At 35.3% G+C, this 21,246-nt stretch overlaps 1 protein-coding gene and 2 long non-coding RNA genes across 3 annotated transcripts in view; all 3 read left to right on the forward strand.

Annotated features, from left to right (window-relative positions):
- Positions 1-1,011: 1,011 nt before the first annotated feature.
- Positions 1,012-21,246, forward strand: part of LOC127158057 (uncharacterized) — a 104,887-nt gene continuing 84,652 nt past the window's right edge. Inside the window, exon 1 of the mRNA XM_051101195.1 lies at positions 1,012-1,231. Coding sequence (XP_050957152.1) covers positions 1,171-1,231 — 61 coding nt within the window. The 5' untranslated portion in view covers positions 1,012-1,170. The remainder of the gene's footprint in view (positions 1,232-21,246) is intronic.
- LOC127158065 (uncharacterized) lies at positions 11,176-11,777 on the forward strand. Its single transcript, XR_007826055.1, has 4 exons — positions 11,176-11,238; positions 11,342-11,389; positions 11,474-11,536; positions 11,667-11,777. It is a non-coding gene; the product is annotated as an uncharacterized LOC127158065 (long non-coding RNA).
- LOC127158067 (uncharacterized) lies at positions 13,889-14,655 on the forward strand. Its single transcript, XR_007826057.1, has 3 exons — positions 13,889-13,978; positions 14,061-14,120; positions 14,210-14,655. It is a non-coding gene; the product is annotated as an uncharacterized LOC127158067 (long non-coding RNA).

The following is a 21,246-nucleotide window of genomic DNA, read 5'->3' on the forward strand; positions in this document are numbered from 1 at the left end:
GTTTTTATGCATTTTTGTTGCATTTGAGTTTTTGTTGCATTTACAGTTTAGACCAACAGGCATCATTTTGTGAAGCAGTTAGTTCAGTTGATCCAAAGTTTCAAAAAAGTGCATTTTTCACATTACTAATGGCGCTTGCTCACATGACCATAAGTTTCAGGCTATGTTTACATGTTTCAGTTGTAATGAAATCATTCTGATTGATGAATCTGAATAAAGCGTTTGCATGAATGCTGAATAAAGTGATCAGTTTGATGTGTACATTTATGTGTCACAAGCTTCAAATCATATTTGATCTTTTGACATGCACACACTGCACAAATATACAGTTTCATTCTGTTTTGTTTGTTTTCTTGTTTGTCATCATCTTATCAGAGATCCTCACTGTAGTAAAAAAGAATGCATTTAAAATGCATTTATTTTATTCTAAGTATAGTTTAAGTCTATTAATATAATGGCATATCACTCAAGACTTACTGAAATGAAAATTGTAATTAAACTTTATGTGGATTACTACTTGTGCACTATGCACATTTTTTTAATATTAAGCCTAAAATGTGTTTTTATTTCACTATTGATGAGGATTTTATGATCTTTAAATAATATGGCCTTTTAAATGCAAAATATTTAAAGTGTGCCTAAAGTGTATTCACTTGAGCACAATCAAATACTGCTACTTCTGCACAATTAAAGTGCATTAAGTACAAAATTAGTTATTCCAATTTAGCAGACATTAAATATACCAGTTTAGTATACTAAAAGTACAATTGCAGGGTATTTTTTATTAAGTACATAATATGTAAATGTATTTGTAGTATACTTAGCATTAAATAAATGTATTTTAAATGCATTTTAGTATATTTATTTTTTACTAGGGTAGCTCTGGCCCTTGAGGTCCACTTTCCTGAGAGTTTAGCTCCAAACTCACCTGCCTGTAACTTTCTAGTAACCCTTAAGATCTTGATTAGCTTGTTCACATGTGTTTGATTAGGGTTGAGCTAAACGCTGCAGGAAAGTCGACCTTGAGAGCCAGATCTGAGAAACGTTGATCTAGAGTGAATCTTCAGATCTTAGCCAGGTGGCGCAAGACATTTAAGTGTTATAAGTGAGGGTGAAAAGGGAAGTACAGACGTTAAACACAGCTCAAAATACAGGAAGAAAACTTATACAATGGCTGCATATGGAATAACAAAAGTATTCTACATTCCAGTTGGGTTTTGGCTCATTTTAGGTGAGTATTAAATGTTGTGCTGTGTTTTTTACTAATGAATCCTGTTTATTATTTTCTAATGGCCAGAGGCGGATCTACCGGAGTGGCACGGGGTGGCAGCTGCCACCCTAAGAAAAAGCTGTGCCACCCCACCTGCCACCCCAGAATTATCACAGAATAAAATATAAATGTAAGCAGTGTTTCATGTGCTACTTTTCAGCCGCAGCGATGACAGCGTAACGCAAATAATGGCAAAAACACGTCTTTTAATAAAATGTGCACGATAGTTGCACGCGCACGCAGCGCGCCCAGTGTATTCGACTTCATTAACAAATGACTCTTATGAACCGGTTCATTTTGAATCAAAAACACAAAGCGCGGCCCAGTTCACTAACGAATTGTTTTATATTTGTTCGTGAATCAGATAATTACTGCTTCTCGTTTAACTCAGAAGTCCTCTGAGACATCTAATCCCGTCCGGATATGTCTGAGATTCATCGCGTAATTCATCATGGATATAGGCATTTTTTGCCGTATCCGACGAAACAATAATAGCATGAAATCAATAAGAAGATGCTGCTCACAGAAACTAATAGCATAGTCAGGTAAGCATCTGGTCGTATTGCAGTTTTCTCGATTGTTAACATAATATAATTTATGTTAGTTGATTTATATTCCCAAACCATTCATTCCCCAACTATGCTAAAAACAAAGACACATTTCTCAAAAAGTTTAACAATAAGTAAGTTAAACATTAAGTTGCAAAACTTCTAACACACCAATCAGAATCTCTGCATCCAACAACGGAGAGAGGAGAGAAATGAGACAGTAATTAATAATTACACATACAGTATAATTATAGTACAGTACCAGTATATTAAATGATGAAAATTTCACTATTCTATATGTACAGTAAACTGTAGTACATGTTGTACACCTTCAGAAGTTTGACTGTCAAATTTTATTTGTAACCATTTTTTATGTGTCGTCTACTGCATTTTTGCAGAACTGAGAAATAACTACCTAGAGATATAGTCTTGTGTCAGGAGACCAAATAGTATGAATAATGAAATTTAGCCAAATGTGCAGAGGATGCTGAATTTAATTTTTGATTTTATTTTTTACTGTACTGTATTGTGGTGCATACCAAGTTCTTTGTTATTTGAACTTTTCTAGTGCTTTTCATCTGCTGCAAGAATACTTTACAGTAGTAAAATGAAAAGATTTTTTCCCAAATGTTAATTGCTGAATTAGCAATCTGTAATTTAATTTATGTTGTATACTGTATTAGACATTGAGTTGTAAATTAATTCCTAATTAGACTTTTTGTTAGTGTTATTGATTTCATGAGTGTTCACTGGGCAGGAAAGTCATTGTTGTATTTGAATTGTGTGTAATCATTTAAGAATACCTGTAGTAACTAGATTGAAACATTTGTGTATGTCAGACTATAAATCCCCAAAAACTATGCATGGGGGCTTTCTTTGGAGTTGTTACTCCTCATAGACCCCATGCCACCCCTTTGCCACCCTAAAAATTATTTTCTAGATCCGCCCCTGCTAATGGCACAATTTATGCTTAGCTGATTGTGTTGCTTTTATTGTATATTATGTGAAGACTGAACAAATTGATAAGCGATTTATTATTAATCCTGGACATGATAGTGGTTTGTGTGTTGTTTGTTTAGGTGTTGAATGCGAATTCGGTTGGTTAAATCATATATTAACTGTTCACACTGGAGGATCTGTCAACATCCCATGTTGTTATGATGAGAAATACAAACTGCAAAAGAAATACTGGCACTCAGAAATTGTTTCTATATACCCAAACACAACAGAGAAGAATCTGTCAGTCATTGATTATCCTGATCAGAGTCTCTTTATTGTGACTATGAGAAACCTGCAGGATAAAGACACTCAAAATTATAATTGTGTTGTGGACATTCAAGGACAACCGACTGTCACATATACAATTTATATCCAGGTTCAGTCTGGTAAGAAATTATGTAATTATTATCACATTCGAAATGTGTATTTTATCATCTCAAATGATGTGGTGTATATGTGTGTGTTCAGATCCTGATGTGTCTGTGGTGAGCAGCAGTGTATCTGGACATGAAGGTGGTGATATCAGTGTTCAGTGTCTCTACAGTTCTGGATATCAGAATGAAGTCAAACGGTGGTGCAGATATAAAGATCAGAGCTGTTACACAGTGGGGAGGACTGACACATCCCAGAATTCATCAGTCCAGATCAGTGATGATGGGAGAAGATCCTTCACTGTGCTGATGACTGGACTGAGACTGAATGATTCTGGCTGGTACTTCTGCTCTGCTGGAAACAAACTGAATCCTGTTCATCTCACTGTAACTGAGGCAAAGCCATACACAGAGAAAGACATGTCAGTATTCAAACATTTCTCACCGACATTTCATTTTCCTAGAATCTTCCTCTGCGTTTTGTTGTCATGCTGTAGTTCCTCAATTTATCTAGCCTTTTACTCTAACAATCATTTCCTCATTGCTTTCGTGATCTTTCTTTTCTGTTTTCCTTTTTTTATCTTTGCAGAAGTGAAACAGGATTTCACAAGAACAATAATAACACAACTGTAGTCATTGACAAACTACTAAAAGTACTACATCTATATTGTTTAAAAAAATGAAGCCTAAACTACTTCTATTACAGAGTTAAATTAAATGGTTACTCCACCCCAAAATTTTGTCATTAATTACTTACCCCCATGACATTTCAAACCAACAAAAGCTTCATTCATCTTCAGAACACAATTTAAGATATTCGACTGTCCCATTGACTGTCGAGTAAATACCACTGTCAAGGCCCAGAAAAAAATAACAGACATCGTCAAAATAGTCCATCTGCCATCAGTCGTTCAATTTGAATTTTATGAAGCTACGAGAATACTTTTTGTAATAAATTTTATATATAAAAATAACAACTTTATTCAACAGTTTGTCTCATCTGCATCACCGTAGCGCCATTTTGGAGAGTAACCGCTGAAATGTTTATCTCAGATTGGTTTTATTGCTAACAAAATACTGCGTTAATTCATGCTGTTCTGTGTCAGCTGCACCATTTAAAACTGCATACATGCTTCTACATTTATGTACGCTTTGATTTGAACAAAAACACCATATCCGACAAAGACATTACATTTAAGTGAGTTAGAAATTAGTTATAAGTAGTTGACGCTTGTCCACTGATGGCAGATGGAGTGATCAGAACAGTTTTTTAACTAATGATGTAAATTCATATGTTAATTACCACAGTGGTCAAAGCTATGTACTTCAACTTCCAGTTGTCTGCCTTAAATACTCATTAGCTAATGGTTTGCAAATGTATCATTATGTTGTGACTTTACTTTTTGAGGCACTGAACTATTAACTAATTGTTAAGTAATATGTCATTGTGGTTATGGATATAGAATTAGTTAATTAGTCATGTGCCTCAGTGAGTTGGAGCCATGCATTTTAATGGGTTGAAGCCATGCATTTCAATTTTCAGTTGTCTGCTTTAATTACTCATTACCTAATGATTTGCAAAGATATCATTATGTTATGACTTTACTTGTTGAGGCACATGATTAACTCATTCTAAATCCATAACCACAATGACATATTACTTAACAATTGGTTAACAGTTCTGTACCTCAACAAGTAAAGTCATAACATAAGGATATCTTTGCAAATCATTAGCTAATGATAAATTAAAGCAGACAACAGGAAGATGAAATGCATGGCTTCAACCCATTGTAGTTATTAACACATAATTTCACACGATTAGTTATAAAATAAGTTATAGTGAATTAATACATTATTTAACTAATAACAATTTGTTGATTACCTAATCTATGAGTCATATAGAATGTTCATTTGTTGCTGATGAAGTAATTATAAATAAATGGTTTAGTTCTTCATTAGTTAGTTATCTCTGCATTAGTTAAGCATTAATTAATGCAAATTTGTGCATCCGTATTGTAAAGTGTTACCGTTTTATTTTCTGGTGCCTTTTATGCAGCTAAATTAGTCCCACATAATTTTTGGAGTTCTTTGAATAAAAAGATTTTAAAATGTTTATTTCCCACAGAAATATTCAACTCCTGACTGTGGGGCTTCTAGTTTCTGTTCTTCTGGTGCTATTGATTCTTGTCTGTGTTTTCACTTGGATATGGAGACGGAGACCCAGTTAGTTTGACCTCCATTTTTATGTTTAAAAATTCACTTAATTACATGCCATTTTATAATATATTTCAACAGCAGTATATTAATTCTGTTAATGTAAAAAAATATTGTTTCTTCTTTTTTTTTAAAAATTAAGAGCAAGACAAACACCAAATCAGACAGAGATGGCAGCACAACCACTGACATGGTAAGTCTTTTAATTTATGAGAATCTTTATGAAAATGTTTGCATGACAGTTGCTTTGGCTTTTATTTTGAAACTCTAACATCTTTTTCTGAACTGTTTTATGACACTTCAGATCTCTGTCTATGTCTATTCATGAAACCTAGCCATTCTGTCAGTAAATGCCAATGCTCCAAAATGTATTTTTCAGAGATCTGAACTTTATGGTTAGAGAAATATACAAGCCCTTTCGGTTACAAGCCTTACTCCCTAACCATTAGGCCACGGCTGCCCCATGAGGCATATAGTTGGCCACAAGTCACTTGCCTACACGTCAGGTCCTTTCCTATTTAGACTCTCTTTAATTTAGACTCTCTTTGTCTCCCTCTTCTGGTTAACACAGGGGTCCACCTCATCAAAACCAATCAAAAAACATTTTAGAGAATTTTAAAGAAAATGTTTTTTTTTCTCTCTTCTCTCTCTCTCTTTTCTCAAATGCATTACTTTGGCCATGAAACCTGTAGTTTATTAAATAAGTCATATGTTGATTTCTTGATATTTCTTTTTTTTTATTGTTTTGTGTGTGAAATGCAGATCTACTCTAAACCTGAAGATCCTGTGATATACAGCAATATAAATGATGAAAAACCAAATGTAAGTAGAGCAGACATGCATTGATGTGATTAAATTTCAGACATGAATATATGATGTTTATTATACAATCCCCTTTTCCACTGTATCCTAACAAGGACAAAGGCTACTACAGTACTATTGATTATATTCCTGGGAGTGAAGCAGTGAAGCCTCCAGCAGATGGAGTAATATACAGCATGATATACAACCTTGTGGGTCCACACTGACAGCAACAGAGACAAAAACACAAGAACACACTGACCAAGAGAAACAAAATTATTTGCAGATGACTGACATCACAAACTCTTTTGTAGTTTTTGTATTATAGTATCTCTGTGTAATTTTTTTCACTGTAAAAATGTTTACTTTAGTAAGTTTACTTGTACAGTGTTTTGCTGTTTGCATTAATGCAAACAAGCATATTTAAAATAAAATAAAAATGTTTTGCAGTTGAATGTGTCTTGGTTTTAGGTTCCTATCCTTGTCCTATGTTTTATTTTCTAATAAGTGCACAGTTTTTGCATGCTAATCCAGGCAGCATTTTGCGGTTTGTTTAGTATACACATCAACAAAGATGGTCTGCTCATTCTGTATATATGTTTCACACACTTGTATTATATATGTATGGGCCTGCTGCCGTTGCACTCTGTGGTCTGATCAGAAACAAACAGCACTGTAAGTGGAGCAGAAGTCAGTGTTTCTGTTTGAATGTTTAAGCACTGCTTCTTATTTGTTTTTGTGGTTGATTTGTATCTTACACCCACAATGCAGATTCTCACATAATTTTTTTTTTTTTTTGTCTGCTCAGAAGTTCAGCATGCTCATTACGGGAACCAATGCAACAGAACTGTAATTATATATATATATATATAAATAATATATTGTCAAACATGATGTTACAGACTGGTTATTATTAAAACACCTGACATAACTGCATTCACAAAAATATACTTACTGCACAAACATGTTCAGGTATACATAGAGTTATAATAGGAGAGAATATATCAAATCTCTGGTGAAATCTTCCATCTTCTTTTAATGCATAATTGGGTTTTTTAATTTAAGATTAATTTTATATTAGATACTTTTGCACTGTTTTCTCAAACACTGATATAATTTTTCTTCATCTCCTGTAACATACAATTATGTTTTGACAATTTTGAACATGCATTTATTTTGTTAATCAAATTATGGTTTTTCAAAATAATTTAAACCAAACCCTATGAACCCTTCCCTCAACTCCATTTTATTTGAAGCATTTAAATTAAAAAATGTATGAAATGATGAAAATTATTAAGCAAATAATTATAAATTGAAGCTAACAATTAAACATTACAGTTTGTGTGCTTTAATTACTTTCACATTTATGTCAGATTAGTGGCTGATGTAGTAATATTTCGTTCAGTCAGTCGAAGTAAAAGGTGAAAGTCATCTGCTCAGCCTTAAAGAAACATTTTGGGTAAATGTTATATATCAAATTGAACAAGAGATCCAGATTAAATAAAATTAGAATGCATGTAAAATATTTATTTGTTGTTGTGTTGTGGCTAACGTGAGGTTGCTAACTGCAAAATGGCTACTTTGCTCACTTGGTGTTGCTTGTGTGGTTTAAGGCGATATTTCTGCTCTGAAACAGGAGGAAACAGAGACACTGCAAGAAGTGACCCGCTCCTCTCATGCACATGCACTTCTCTGTAGACATGATTTACCCTCTGATTCTCTCTGGGATTTTACTTCACATCTCAGGTAAACACTTACAATTCGCTCTTATAATTAGCGTTATTAAACTATTGTATGGTGTTTTATTAAATGTGCATTTTTAAAATCGTTTAACTTGAATTCTTTGAGCTATTATTTATATATGCATATCATTTTTATGGCAGTTTATGGATGTTTCCCCCTACACTTATGTTTACAGGTGAAGCTGCAATTGAGAAAATTAATATAGGAGTAAAATCTGGATCACCTGGCATCATTCCCTGTCTATATGATAAAAAATATGAAGAAAACCGTAAATACTGGTGTAAGGGATCAGAATGGATCTCTTGCAGTAATATTGGCATATGCAAATAAGACAGGAAAATATTCCCTCACTGATTATCCAAACCAGAATATTTTTACAGTGCAATGGGAGAATCTGCAGACCTCAGACTCTGGATATTACTGGTGTGCTGTGGAGATTAATGGCAAGGTAGACGATGGTGATTATTTGTATCTGACAGTACGATCAGGTAAGAATATCTTTTTAAATTACACGTTTTAAGAAAGAAAACGAATAAATAAAAAAACAAGGATGACATGCAGTATAGTGACTAGCGAATAACCGATGTGGCCCTGTGTGTAATTTCTGAGATGATGTTATGTTTCTTCAGTTACCTACTATAGTTTATATAGTTAGCTAATCGTTATGATAATAACTCCTCTTAATGATTCCGGTTGTTTGCAATAAATCAGATAAGTGCAGAAATCGTCGCGAATAGTTTATACAGTAAGTGTTTTGATTAACTAAAAAGAATTAACTGGTGCAAGAATTATTCTTTTTGGCAACTGGACCATTCTGTGTTTGACTCACTGAAAAGAACCGACTCGTAGGAGTCATTCATTCTGGATCGGACTAATCTGATCTCTGAATGTTAATTACATTTTTGGTAGAAGTGCGGGGGACGCTGATTGAAATCAGAATGCAAATGAAAATAAAGAAATGTACCCTGAAATGTCAGAGTATTTTTCTCTGCGGTTTTCTATGCTAATCGTGGAAGAAAGTCATGTTTAGTCCCAGAATTATTTACAAATATTAGGGACTTCAAATGAAGGGCTCCCAACTGTAGTAAAAACTTTACAATATTAAGGAAATGTATAAACAATCCAATTGATTGAAATTTGTTATTGACCTTTTGACAGTTCCTGATGTGTCTGTGGTGAGCAGCAGTGTATCTGGACATGAAGGTGGTGATATCAGTGTTCAGTGTCTCTACAGTTCTGGATATAAGAATAAACTCAAACAGTGGTGCAGAATTAAAGATAAGAGCTGTTACAACATGGGGAGGACTGGCACATCCCAGAATCCATCAGTCCAGATCAGTGATGATGATTGGGAAAGATCCTTCACTGTGCTGATGACTGGACTGAGACTGACTGATTCTGGCTGGTACTGCTGTTCTGTAGGAGATCTGCAGGTTCCTGTTCAACTCACAGTCACTAAACCCAAACGAAGTAAGATCACAAACTGATTCAGCTGTGGTGACACTCTTAGTGCCTATAAAATGTTATTAAAACATAAATATTGTTTTGTCTCTCTTTAAGCATTTACAACTATCCCAACATCAGCTACACCATCTGAGACAGACATGTAGGTGTAAACTTGACCATTTATATCAATCATATCTAACTACTTTTCTAGCCAGAACGTTTTAATGAAACACTTTATTTTTAGGGGCTGTAAAAATACAAAACTTTGTTTATATGCTGTTCTATAGTGATAGATTATTGTTTAATATTTTTAACATTTTATTTAGTAAATATCAGTTTGATTCTGTACTGTAATATTTTTATAGGCAATAAATTAATTCAATTTATATAAAAATAATTAGCATTTTTTTACAATACATTTTTTATATATTAATATTATATATTTATTTTTTTTTACATTGTTTTGCAGGTGCACACCACAGCCAGCTGCCAACAGAAATCCTACAAGTATGAATAAAATAATAAACAGTAAGGAACAGTTACATGGAATTAATGTCTGATTCATATTGACTGTTTGGGAACAGTAATAATGTGTTTAATAGCTAATTAAGATATGAAATGTATAAAATCATTTATTTATCTGAAAAAGCCTACGAAAAATACTCTGGAGATAACTGGTGTTAAATGCACCATATACTGTGAAAACACATTTATAAATCATGTTTTGGTAAATCATAATTATGACTTAAATCAAGTCAAAATTTGGCATAAAAAAGTCAACATATGAGATAAAAATAGATAAAAAAATAAATTCATGACAAAAATAAATTATGGAGAAAGTTGAAATTAGAAAGTTGAAATTTTGAGATAAAAGTCAAAATGATGACATAAGTCACAATTATGAGATTAAAAGTTACTATTATGACAACATTTCTACTATTTCTACTAATAAGTACAATTTGCAAAAATTAATTATAACATTATATTATATTAATAATAACATTATATTCAAACTAATAAACTTGCTTTTTGCAGAAGCTGAGATTACTGGTTCAAAACCTGATACAGACATGTAAGTGTAAACATTGTTATTCACTCATTCATAATGGTAACTGTATTCAAACTGATGTAACCAGAGTAATATTTTTTTCAATTTTTTTTTTTTTGCAGAGATGAAACCCATCCATCTGAGACTGTTAATAGTGAAATTCACAGCACGGATGAGCTAAACAAGTATTTAATGCATTTCAATGTGCATGTATGTTTCTAAATTACATGCAAAGCATTACAAGATTGTGTATGATAAAAACAAATGTCTCCCAAAATCATTTCAGGTCTGATGTGATTCTGGTCACGTGTTTGATTACGACACTCATGCTGTTAATGCTTGTCACTCTTGTTGCCATAGTCCTTAGGCTAAAAAAGAAGCCAGGTGAGTTTTCTCGTCAATCATTAAATGTACATAATATATTAGTTGATATGAGATAATAATTTAAGTTGTAATTATTTTAGTACAGTATATGAGAAAAAAAGATAATAAAGTGACTTGAGTTTATCGTATTTGATACAAAAACATTTGACCATGAATATGTTTACCCATTTTTAAGTTCCCCAAATAACCTTTCAGTGAACAGTTTTTAAAATAACCTTTTTTTTTTAGTGTGAAGAACATTTAAAAATCTATACATTATTCCACTATAAAGAACTGGAAAGATTCCATGGATGTTTAAGGTTCTTTAAAGTGCACATGTAAAATATTATGAAATTTAATCTTCAATTTAACCTCACTCTGACAGAGAGGGGTCAAATTAGAGAAGAAGAACATTTTAACAGCACCAGAAATGCAGTAAGTATTTTAGAATGTAATTAACACATTAATGCATTTCAGAACACATTCATCCAAAACTCATTAGCTAACAGTCCCTAAATCTTGTTTGTGTTTGATACAGATGCCCTGTGAAAACCAAATGACATCCAACAGTCCAGCAGATGCTACTGTAAGTCATCAGTCCATATGTTCTGTAGACATTTACTGAGATGCTGATTGCAAATGTATGACCTTCCCTTGTGTTTATTCACAGTCTTCTGCCTCAGTGGATGAGGGTTCAGTGATTTACAGTTCTGTGATTACCTTTCATAAAGCAGTAAGTATCTCCTCTGAATGAATAATCACTGTTTGCATGTCCATTATGTGACACTTGTAGCACTGAAATGACATGCTAAAACTTGTGATGCAGAAATGAGATTCTCAGAGCTGATCTTGTTTATTCACAGCCTTCAACATCTGTGAATTCAGAAGGTGAAGTGATCTACAGCACTGTGAAATAAACACCCAAGGCTGTGAGTTCATAACAAGAGGTGTTACTTCTGCACCTTCTGAATAAATTATGAGAAAGTAAAAGTCAATAATTGTAAATTAATAAATATATCTTACAGTTTCAGTTTAGACAGTCAAGTTTCAGTGCTTAATGTATGCAGCTAAAAATGTGTCAGGATTGTTTTTTTGTTTTGGTTTTTTTTTTTTTCTGCATGGCATTACTGTGAAAACAAAATGAATAGTTCAAGCCTTACAGTGCATAGTTATGAAGTACATTGCTGAATTTCAGATATATTCCAGGATTTCATGACCGAATCAACACTTTAGGAAGAGTTGAAATATTCTGTAATATTTCTTGTCATGCTTTCATTTACGTCCACATTAGGACTTCATAATTTTTGTGGGTTACATACAGTAAATGTAGTTTTGTTAGTTGCAATCATTTTTTAAAATAATTGTATTTTTAATATTAAAATTTTACTTTTTCATTTTTAATTACAGATTTTAAAATATCATTAAATCTGTCTGCATGAAATAGCTTATACCTTACTTTCATTATATTTTCTAAAAATTGTATCCATCTTTTCTTTGTGTAAGACGCCATCTGCTGGTGAATGTGTCCTTCTTTCCAGAATTCCTTTGCATAGTTGCATAAAAAAAAAAAAAAAGGTTAACAAAAAACGTGCTTATCTGAGGTATGTAATTACAAAATTACTAAAGAAGAATATGCAGCTTTTTGGACAATTTTCTTCAGTATGATGTTCATGGCTATTGGCTTGTTGCTTAAAATAAGAAAATTTTTCTTATTTTAGATAACAGTAGTGGGCAAAACAACATCTTGTTTTCTTAAAATAAGAAAAATTTTCTTATTTTAGATAACAGTAGTGGGCAAAACAACATCTTGTTTTCTATGGCCAAAGACCACAAGAAGTAATAAAGAGTAGTAATTAATAGTCTATTGTTAGTCTGTTTAGTCAATGAATAGATTACACTTTCAGCAAAACATTTGCAACTGGTTGCTAAAAGGTGTTTTATGCATGTTTGGACTGAGTTTTGTTGCATTCACACAGTTTTTACCAGTATGCACCACCAGCATCACAGATATGGAAAGTGTCACTTCATTTAAAGGCTAATTTCTTCTATTACTAATAAATTACTATAAATATTTTCATATTTGTTTTTGTTTTTTTTATTTAATACTGCCCTTCAGAAGCTACAGAAGATACTTACATGTTTCCCAGAAGACAAAATAAATTAAATTTAGCCTGTTTTCACCCCCCAGCTCTTAATGCATTGTGTTTCCTTCTGAAGCATCAGTGAGTGTTTGAACCTTCTGTAATAGTTGCATATGTCCCTCAGTTGTCCTCAGTGTGAAAAGATGGATCTCAAAATCATACAGTCATTGTTGGAAAGGGTTCAAATGCACAAAAATGCTGAAAAACCACAGAAATTGTGGGACCTGAAGGATTTTTCTGTAGAACAGCATGTAGTTTAACTGTTCAGGACAAACAAGGGATTTACAAACTAAACTAAACAACAACAAAAAAAACAAACAAAAAAAAAAAACAGCTGTGGATCATTCAGATAACAACACAGTATTCAGTATCAAGTGTATGTATACTTTTGAACGGGGTCATTTTTATAAATTCAACTATTGTTTTCTCTTGTGGACTATATGTAAGCATATTTTATGTGAAATATCTTATATCTTAAAAAAAGAACATGCATTTTGTTTTATTAAAATTTTAGTAAAAACATTTTGCAGATTCCGCAAGGTGTATGTAAACATTTGACTTCAGCTGTAACATATTTTGATAATCATATTAATCGGTTTGAATGTGATGGCTCACACTATGAAAGAATGTTTAAAAGTTGTGAAGCGTATGACAGTTTTACTGAAAATCAAGTAAGCAATGTGCATTTAGTTACTGCAAATTGTAGTATGTATTGTGCCAAAATGTGTACAGTTTGCTTAAATGAAAACGAATTTCAGACATCTGACAAGAAACTAACTGAGAAAAAAAGTCTTTGTCTCCGGCTTCTGGTTAACACAGGGGTTAGAAAATGCTAAGATCAAAATACGTTTTTTTGCTGCAAAATATGAGAAAACTCTTTTTTTTTTTTTTACTTATATATAAACTAGATTGGACATGGAACCTGTAGCTTATTAAATAAGATTGTTCTGTTTTGTTTTGTGTGTAAAATGCAGATCTACTCTAAAGCTGAAGATCCTGTCATATACAGCACTATAAATGATGAAATCCCTAATGTAAGTAGACCAGACATACACTAATGTTATGACATTTCAGACATGAATATATCCTGTATAATTACAATCCTTTTCTCCACAGGATCCCAGCAAGAACATAACCACCTACAGTACTATTGATCATGTTCCTGGGAGTGAAGCAGTAAGTTTTACAGAAATATTGGCATTTTAAATCATGTATTTATTTGTCGTTCTGCTGGTAGTAAATATGAAATGATCTCACACTTCCAGAAGCCTCCAGCAGATGGAGCAATATACAGCATAACATACAGCACTGTGGCTCCACACTGACAGCAACAGTGAGAAAAACACAGGAACAGATCCTTCTGACCAAGAGAAGGTTTTTTTTTTTTTTTTTTTTTTTTTTTTTTTGCCTTAAATCCACAAACACAATGCTAAATCCACTTATACAGTTGACTTTTTCCCCTTTGTTTTCATTTGCACATTGGTTGTGAACTTTTGATCTGATATTTTATTTTGACCCACATGAACCAAAGTGAGGGTCAAAAATTGTAAGGATTATTGTAAATGAAGTCCATAGTTCATATCTAGCCTACTTTGGTGTTTTATTGTGTATTTAAAGACCTCTCCTGAGAAAATGGGGATCTTTTTATAGTTATAATTTCTATTTAAGTGTCTTTGTTTCATTTCTTCACTGTAAAAATTACTTATCTGGGGAATATTATTGGTTTGTGTTAATAAAATCAACTAGCTGAAATTAAATAAAAGTATTTTGAAGTTGTGGAAAAATGCATTGACTTTCTCTCAATGTGCTTTAGTTATGTTGGCTTGAGAAAGCCATAAGCCTACTGATCTACTACTTAAGCTTTATTATTATTATTAGACTAAAATTTCTGACTGTATCTCCTCCTAGAGTTTTCAAGCTACATCCACATCTATCTATCTGTCTGTCCGTCATGTTTTCAACATGTTTTCAATGTTAATGTTAAAACATGCTAGCAATGTGCTAAATCATGTTGGAAACATGTTAACAGTGTCTTAAAAGGTAGATAGCTAAGTGTTAAAACACTTTCAAAAAAAAAAAAAAATAAAACTGCTGATATGATTAACACTGCAAATAGAACGGAAGTCATTCAAGTTCACGCTTGTTACAGGAACCAATGGAACATTTAGAACTGTACTAAAAGAAAAATGTTATAAATATACACACACACACACACACACATATGCAAAATATCTCTTTTCAGGACATTTACATGATAAATTAACAGTTACAATGCTAATAAACTTACTGATTGTGTTTTGTACGTTCTACATGATATCTCACATTTTTTAGGAAGTGCTGTTTCTAGAGTTTTATTGTAAGCTTGTGGGCTATATATACATTAAAAAGGCATCTTTAACAGACAAATGAGGGGGAGCGGAAAAAAACAGTGTCTGACTGCAGTTTCCATGACATCAGGAGTACAAGAACAGCCTGTGTGATCTGTCAGAGGCATTTTGCATCATTTCAGTTTCTGTCTTTTTCCATAAAATGGCTTATCCTCTGATTCTCATTGGTATTTTAGTTTATGCTGCAGGTAAGACACAGAAAATACTTTCCACACTCTAACCTGATTTTATATTTGTGTTTATAAACTACCTTGTTCTTCTGAGTTTGTGTGTAGGAACTGTTGTTTGTGTGTGTGTGTGTGTGTGTGTGTGTGTGTGTGTACAGTAAACATTAGGATAGTAAAACCTGAAATGTTTTACAAAAATTAAATGATGTTTATCTGAAAATGCCTGCAAACATGTCTGTAAGGGGTAGGTTTAGGGTTAGGGTTGGGTTAGGGGATAGACAATATTGTTTTGTCAGTATAAAAACTATAGAAGTCTATGGAAAGTCCCCACAATTCACAAAAACAAATATGTGTGTGTGTTTGACTGATTTTACTTCTTAAAGACAGACAGCATGTTTTATTATGTATTTCTTTATGATGGCATTTTACCACATTTTGCTTTTAACACAGCTTCCAGATCTTCTTAGAATAGGTTTTTACACCATCTGAATAGTCTCCAGTTAAATGACCAGAACAGATGTTGAACTTCTAGTAGTAGCAACTGCTGTTGAAGTGACCCCAATAACGTAATATTTAGCCCCTGCAATGCTATTTTACCAAAAATAGAGAATGTTGTCCCTTTATGCCTGTTCAGTTCAATACATAAGTGAAACATGTTTTAATTTCACATTGCTTACACATAAGAAACTTTATCACTTTTTTTCAAATGTTTTAACAACCATGAGGTTGGATCACTAATTGTTTACTTATGAAATGATATGAAATGAAATATCTCCTATAACAAATGAAATCTTTGTCTGTGTGTCTACAGTAACTTTGAAGACATTAGATCATGTATTCATGACAGAAGGAGGAAGCATTACAATCCCCTGTCTGTATGACAAATTATAACATGTGGAAATGATAAATGAAAATGGACAATAACTGATTATCCAGCCCAGATTTTTTTTACTGTGCAACTCAACAATGCAACATCCTCAGATTGCTGTGGTGCAACAGTTTATACATTTCCATATGTGGTTTTATACTTAAGCAGATACCTGTTTAGATCTAACAAAATTTATTGATTTAATTCAAAGTGTTTGCTGTCTGTGTCTTCAGTTCCTGATATGTTTGTAGTGAGCAGCAGTGTATCTAGACATGAAGGTGGTGATATCAGTGTTCGGTGTCTCTACAGAGATCAGTGATAATGGGAGTAGATCCTTCACTGTGCTGATGACTGGGGTGAGACCGAATGATTCTGGCTGGTATGTCTGCTCTGTAGGAGGTTTACAGGTTCCAGTTCAACTAACGGTCACTGGTAAAATTCATTCACTAATCAAATATGTACAGTTTATCCTGGTAGATAACCTGGTAGATCCAAGTAAGGTTCCTTTTCTCACTGTGACTGAATCAAAACCAGGTAAAACAGACTAAAATAATTAAATAATTAAATTGTTTCATTATCTACTTTCACTTACAATAAGGTTTAATAGATTACAATCAGTTAATGCATTCCTTACAACTTACAATGAGCAATTATTTTAGCCATCACAATCATTTAAATTATTACTGTAGGTTTATGTAATGTATATATAAACTACTGTCCATTGTGTATTTATATTAGCTAATAATACGAGTACAACTTTAAATGTTAAAAACGTGTTAGTACAGTTGAAGGCAAAAGTTACATACAAAAAGTTAGTTATTTTATTTTAATTTTCATAAATTCATTTTTAGAAATTCAACTATTACTTTCTCTTGTGGACTAAACGTCTTTTATGTGAAATATCTTATTCAGGTCAACACTAAATAAAAAAAAATAACATGCATTTTGTATAATCTCTCTTATTTTGTTAAAATAAACATTTCGCAGATTCTGCAAGGTATCTAAACGCACGAGTTAGATGTGTTCCTGGGTCAACATATTTTGTTGACCCTGGCACAACATTTTAATACAAAAATGTAATCTTGACCACATCCCTAAACCTAAACCTAACCTCACCCTTGAGTAATCCCTAAAATCAGAGGAAATTATAGATGAATGACACTGATGTACAAGCACCAAACACTGATTGTAAGGCTAAACTTCACAAATACTATAAACTGTTTTCTCATATCTGATTGGTTAATTACAATGTTGTTCCAAGGTCAACAAAGAAATTGATCCAGGAACATGTCGTACTTGGTAAAATCAGGTTCTGCGTATGTATGTGTAACGGAGAGTGAAAGACGAGAGGCGAGCGGATCCATCTGCGAGCTTTTATTAATAGGACGAGACAAAAACATGGTCATACAGGCAGGGTCAAACAGTAGCAAACAGGTATATCACAGGCAAGACATAGAGAATAATCCAAGAAAACGAGCAAGAGTCCAGTAGGCAGGCGGCGAGACAGTCGAGACGAGATGGCCAGGCGAGGGAACTAAACACAGGGAACTAGGAACTAGGGAACGCTAACAAAATAATAACAGCAACAATACTCCATCACTTGCATGGGGTAAGACCGGGGCTTTTATAGCGCGCCTGATTGGTCCCAGGTGCTGACCCAATCAGCGCGCTGCATGACAGGAGATGGAGTCCGGGGTGTAATACAACAGTCTGTGTGAAATGGAGCGAGAGCGACATCTGGTGGTGAGCGGACCGCAGGTCACCGACCAGATTCGTAACATAACACCCCCTTCCAGGGGCGGACTTGTGAACAGACGTGACCTCAGGAGCGCAGTGTGCAGCCCATACACACCAGATGGCAACTGCCATTAAGAAGAGCAGTGGTGGGTGGCAGGACCTCTTTAGTGGTGGACCTAGAAGGTGTTGATGCCACTGGGATGTTTGCTGCCCTCACTAACACTAGTGGTGGGTCCAGCACGCTGGCCATCATAATAGGCCGTGACCTTGGGATGTCAGACGAGACATGGCGAGGCTCTGGGTGGTCAGACGAGACATGGTGAAGCTCTGGGCGGTCAGACGAGACATGACGGGGCTCTGGAAGGTCAAACGAGACGTGACTTGGCTCTGGACAGACAGACGAGATGTGACGGGGCACTTTGTGGTCTGACGAGACGTGACGAGGCACTGGGCGGTCAGACGAGACGTGACGAGGCACTGGGCCGTCAGGCGGGACGTGACTTGACTCTGGGCCAGCAGCAATAACTTCACTTGGCTCATGAAGATCAGCTGTGGTTTGACTTGGTTCGTGGAGATCGGTTGTGGCTTGGCCTGGCTTGTGAAGACCAGTAGTGAACTGACTTGACTCTTGGAGATCAGGAGTGACTTGACTTGGCTCGTGAAGATCAGTAGTGACTTGATCTGACACGTGAAGACCAGCGGTGACTTGACCTGGCTTGTGAAGATCATTGACTTTACTTGACTCAGGAACGACAGCTCTGAGTTGGCTTGACTCAGGAACCACGGCTGTGACTTTACTTGACTTAGTAGGAACAGCCGCTGTAATGCGACTTGACTCAGGAACTGCTTCAGGAAGGGCGGCCATGATGGGTGCAGACTCAGGAGCAGAAGACATGACGTGAACAGGAGGCTTGGCTGAGATGGCCCGAGCAGGCTGTGGCTTGGCTGAGATGGCCCGAGCAGGCTGTGGCTTGGCTGAGATGGTCTGAGCAGGCTGTGGCTCTGGCGTGGCAGCCATCTTGACAGTACTTGGCTCAGGAAAGACGGCTGTAACTTGACTTGAGACAGGAGCGATAGCTCTGACTTGACACAGGAAACATAGCTTTAACCTGACTTGACACAGGAACGACGACCGTAGCTTGACTTGACCCTGGAACAGCAGCCGTAGCTTGACTTGACTTGGAAACTTGACTTGACTCAGGAAATGCAGCTGCAACTTTATATGGCTCTGGTATGGCAGCTGTGACGTGACGGAGCTCCGTTTTCTCCGCCATTTTGTGAACGGGCTCCGCCGTTGCTGCCATCTTGTGAGCGTGCACCGGCGCAGCCGCCATCTTACGAACGGGCACCGCTGTCGCCGCCATTTTGTGCACGGGCTCTGTTGTCGCCGCCATGGTATGAACGTGCTCCGGCGCGGCCACCATTTTGCGAGCGGGATGCGCGGCTGCCATTACCGCGTTGTCGCGTTCCTCCTCTGCGACACCCACAGTAAACGGCGAGCCCACAGTCAACAAAGCACAGTCCATAAAAGCAGCCAGAGATGAATGCGGACCCTCGCGTCTCAGTTTCGCCTTTAAAGGCTCATTAATGCCATCACAAAAAATCTATCACTATACAGTCCGGAAGGGTGGAATAATTGGCAATAGCTAGAAACTCACGGATGTATTGCTCAAGTGTGCGTGGTCCTTGTTTGATCCTGCAAAGAATTCTGTCTGTGTCCATATCTGACGAATGTTCGGGGTGAAAGCTGCTGGATCCTGTAGTGTGGAGTATTCTGTAATGGAGAGTGAAAAGACGAGAGGCGAGCGGATCCATCTGCGAGCTTTTATTAATAGGACGAGACAAAAACATGGTCGTACAGGCAGGGTCAAACAGTAGCAAACAGGTATATCACAGGCAAGACGTAGAGAATAATCCAAGAAAACAAGCAAGAGTCCAGTAGGCAGGCGGCGAGACAGTCGAGACGAGATGGCCAGGCGAGGGAACTAAACACAGGGAACTAGGAACTTGGAACTCGTTTATACTCATTATACAGAGTGTTTGTTGTTTTTTTTTAGGTGTCAGTGGTTGGTCAAACTATATATTAGCTATTCAGGCTGGAGGATCTGTCACCATCCCATGTCATTATGACAAGAAATACACACAGCAGAAGAAATACTGGCACTCAGAAATTGATAAATCTAAAACGTACGCAAACACAACAGAGCAGAATCTGTCAGTAATTGATCATCCTGATCAGAGTCTCTTTACTGTGACTATGAGAAACCTGCAGATCAAACACACTGGACATTATTATTGTGTTGTTGAGACTGGAGAACAACCACAGATAAGTAACGTATATGAGCCCTATCTCAAGATTCAATCTGGAAGGACATTTTACAATTGTTTTAATCTCCTTCTAATGTTAAATGATCTTAATTTTAAACTTTCTCTCTCATTACTCAAGTATTTTATCATCTCAAATGACTTGTGTGTGTGTGTTCAGCTCCTGATGTGTCTGTGGTGAGCAGCAGTGTATCTGGACATGAAGGTGGTGATATCAGTGTTCAGTGTCTCTACAGTTCTGGATATCAGAATAAACTCAAACAGTGGTGCAGATATAAAGATCAGAGCTGTTACACAGTGGGGAGGAATGACACATCCCAGAATTCATCAGTCCAGATCAGTGATGATGGGAGAAGATCCTTCACTGTGCTGATGACTGGACTGAGACTGACTGATTCTGGCTGGTACTTCTGCTCTGCTGGAGAGGCACTGAATCCTGTTCAACTTACTGTAATCAAGGCATAACCTGGTAAAGCTCAATCAATAATCTAATAAACTAAATATAAAAGCTTTGCTTTAGATAACAAAACAAGACCATATGAGCTTGTTCTTTTTCTGCTGTTGACAGATATTATGATCTCACAAACTGGAACTGAGGAGAACAAGTTAGTATTTTAATTATCAAGATGCTCTATTGCTGCATAATAAATTTATTCAAGTCTTTGTGACTACAAAATGTGTGAAATTTTTATGTGGGTTAAATGTATCCAAATCTACATGATGTGACATATATAAGTGTTGCTTTTTATTTCATTTTTCAGATCGTATGTGGAGTATTTCTGTCTGTCACAGAACTAGAGGAATTTTCTTTATGTCAA

This window comes from Labeo rohita, unplaced genomic scaffold (genome assembly GCF_022985175.1).
Source record: "Labeo rohita strain BAU-BD-2019 unplaced genomic scaffold, IGBB_LRoh.1.0 scaffold_132, whole genome shotgun sequence".
NCBI classification, from domain to species: Eukaryota; Metazoa; Chordata; class Actinopteri; order Cypriniformes; family Cyprinidae; genus Labeo; species Labeo rohita.